Source organism: Adiantum capillus-veneris, chromosome 24 (assembly GCF_014529385.1).
Source record: "Adiantum capillus-veneris isolate H3 chromosome 24, ASM1452938v2, whole genome shotgun sequence".
NCBI classification, from domain to species: Eukaryota; Viridiplantae; Streptophyta; class Polypodiopsida; order Polypodiales; family Pteridaceae; genus Adiantum; species Adiantum capillus-veneris.
In genome coordinates, this window is record NC_140954.1 from 132,542,109 (window position 1) to 132,545,319 (window position 3,211).

General features: G+C 45.3%; 1 protein-coding gene across 2 annotated transcripts; it reads left to right on the plus strand.

Moving 5' to 3' along the window:
• Positions 1-515: 515 nt before the first annotated feature.
• On the plus strand, positions 516-2,827 carry LOC147427161 (GDSL esterase/lipase At4g01130-like). Of its 2 annotated transcripts, XM_086498802.1 has the most exons (5): positions 522-868; positions 1,055-1,258; positions 1,392-1,552; positions 1,803-2,073; positions 2,249-2,827. In XM_086498802.1, exons 1-5 carry the CDS (start codon positions 613-615, stop codon positions 2,494-2,496), a joined length of 1,140 nt encoding a protein of 379 aa, XP_086354928.1. In that variant the 5' UTR covers positions 522-612; the 3' UTR covers positions 2,497-2,827. The 2 variants fall into 2 exon arrangements, with proteins under 2 accessions (XP_086354929.1, XP_086354928.1); XM_086498803.1 differs by lacking the exon at positions 1,055-1,258 and having other exon boundaries at positions 516-868.
• The last annotated feature ends 384 nt before the right edge of the window (positions 2,828-3,211 follow it).

Here is a 3,211-nt window from a genome sequence, read left to right on the forward strand (position 1 = left end):
AGAGAGAGAGAGAGAAGCAATCACCACCACGCCAGCTTCTTCCAAAAGCCCCAGGTGATGTAGATTAATTTCTAAAACTAACTCTACTTAGCACCCTTCCACTAATATTTTATTTTTCCCACCTTCCACTAATGGCCGATTTCTTGATTTTCTACAATTGGGTACCCCCTATTGGTAACCGGGTGAGGAGCACGACGGGCAGCACATGTGACCAGGTCCTAAGTTTTGAGGAGATGTATCATGTAGCTCATTGGACATTTTGAAAGCTTGCAAAATTGACAACTGACTGGAGAGCGAGGGACGCCGCCATGGCCAATCACCAATCACTTCACGCAGGGACTGGAAAGCCGTGTCGGCTTTTTGTAGAATTATTGGCGAGTGCACCGGCCTTGCACGAAAAGAACAGGAATCATTGTCGATGCTGTGGGGAGAGAGATCGCGAGAGAAAGAGAGAGAGAGAGTCTATTGTTGTTCGGCTTTCGGCCTATGATCGTAAGGGGCTGGCTGGAAAGGGTGGGCCAGCAAAAAAGTGTCAGCCGGCCGGATCGCAGTCCGGGTTGGACGGTCACATAAAGATTGCGAGCGCAGGCGCAGACGAAGAGAGCGAGCGAGATGGGTGGTGGCCTAACAGTGAAAGTGGTCGTAATAGCGCTGCTGTTGCAGGGCGTTGTGGGCATAATGACGCCGCGGAGGAGAGTGCGATGCCGCGCGCCGCTGGTAGTGTTTGGCGCGTCCATGATGGATGTGGGTGAGAATGCTGCGGCTCACCCTTTCTCCTCTGCTTCTGAGTTTCCCCCCTACGGCCTCGACTACTTCAAGGCTCCTGCTGCTCGCTACAGCAATGGCCGTGTTATCAGCGACTTCATATGTAAGCAAAGCACTTCCAAATATATATATCTCCATTGTCTCTCTCTCTCTCTCTCACACACACACACACACACACACACACACTGGCAACTGCTCATATGCACAGGTGCACACGTGAGTACACACACACATGGGCCACCTTCATGGATGTAGAAGAGTTTTGACAAGACAAGCTATACCTGAACAGCTATAGGATTGGGCTATGGATTGATGGACGCTTACCTAAACTCAGTCAATCCCAGATTCACAAATGGGGTCAATTTTGCATCATCTGGGTCGACTGCTAGGAACTCCACACAGTCAAGTTCTGCTTTCTTCTCGCTCGACATTCAAGTTCGGCAATACCGACTTTTCCAGATGAAGGTGCAGAGCGTTCAAACTAGACATAGAGGTATAGCAGGAAATGCTATGAGTAGTGTATTTGAGAGAGAGAGAGAGAGAGAGAGAGAGAGAGAGAGAGAGAGGTGCTCGTTGCATGGTTGAAAACTCAGATATCTTCTTCATCTGTGATTAAAAAACTCTAGGGCGCTTCATATATCTTCCAACTCCATTGAGGCTTTCAAGAGCCATTCATGTCATCATGCAGGCACACAATGACTATGGCAACACAATATTGGGGCAAGCCTCCTATGATCCTCTTACAACCGTCACTTCCGTGATAGCAGCATTTGAGTCATCTCTTCGAGTATTTCTTCTGCTCTAGTACTCTCAGAAGTTGGTTGTTTGGAATGTGGATTTATTTATGTCACCTTTAAATTTGATCTGCGTAATGGAGTGCATCAGGCTTCTCTTCGCTTATTGCGCTCCCGAAATTTTGTGAATCATGCAAACTAATTATCTGGCATCATTATGGAAGTCTACAATAAGGCTCCTTCTTTGTAGGAGGCAGACTGATAAGGGTTTTTATCTCTGAGGAACTATTTATGGTTATGCAGGAATTATATAATATGGGGGCAAGGACCATGATAGTAATGAATGTGCTTCCTTTGGGGTGCACACCAGGCTATTTGACAAATGGAGCAAGAAGATCAAAAGCTCTTGATGAAGACTCTTGTGTTGCTGAGTTCAATAGCCTTGTGGATCTTCACAACTCTCACCTTCAGCTGCTTATCAACCATCTGCGTGAGGAGCTCGTTTGGAAGGAGCTTGTAGTTTTTGATCTGAATGCGGTCTATATAGACGCTGTCCGACATCCCTCAAAATATGGTATCTTTCCTCACTTCTTTGGGTAGTTTGCTTGAGGCATGCACGTACGTAAGCAATCCTGCATAATACATGTACAGATCAGGTTTTGCTCACTCAGACTTTGGCTGTGAAGACTTGTTGTGCTTGATCTGCCATGTAACTCATGAAATGTTTGCCTTTGTATTGGGCGACCAAGGTGTTAAATATCCAATGCAAGCTTGTTGTGGAGTTGGAGGGAAGTACAATGTGAGTGAGATTCTTTGCGGGAACACGGGAGTATTGAATGGCAAGGAGGTGCAAGCATGGAGATGTGCAAACCCAACAGAGTACATAAGTTGGGATGGCTTGCATCCGACAGAGTCATTTGCCAAGCACATCGCGGCTGCCCTATTGAGTGGCAAATATTTTAGCCCTAGCCTCTCCATAAGTGATGCTTGCTTATGAGGGTCCAATTTCCAAGGTTGTCATGATAATCTCATGGAGAGGTGACTAGTAATGGAAGATTGCCTCATCAGATCGGCAAGCTTTCTGAGAGTCCCCTTGATTCTAAATTTCTGATGGGCAGGCTTGCCTTTGAATTAATGTAATGGCCTTCATCAACAATCACCAGGTTTCTCCATAAAATTGTGTGATAGGGTGCCTCACTACCAGCTGGATGTCATGTAACACACACGATCAAGGGAGTAAAGCAGTAGAAATTAAGATTAGAGACATGTGATACTATATTTATGGGAGTCCTCCATTTAGCACAACAAGTAAGAAACACTACTCAGTACTCATGAACTCGTGTCTTTTGTCATGCATAGTTTACAAACAAACGCTGATAAACAACACAGAAAGTTTCAAATCTCCAAAACAGGAGGCATATCAATAACTTTTGAGATTGTCTGTTGGTTGAGCAGAATGGGTGCATTTATTGTAGTCTTACATCCCCTCACTCTACTGTCTCATAACTATGCAAAGGCTTCTAATAATTGGTGTCTTTCCCAAAGGGCGCTTTGTGCATTGCCAAACATGTGCTACCGTGAGGCACAGAAGCTGCATTCTTGAAGCTTTGAATAGAGACATACATTCGATGGCAGCAAATCCCAACATGCCTGCAAGCAGTGAGGACTGATCTAAGCAAATTACACTTGAAAAAACATCTTTAATAATTTGG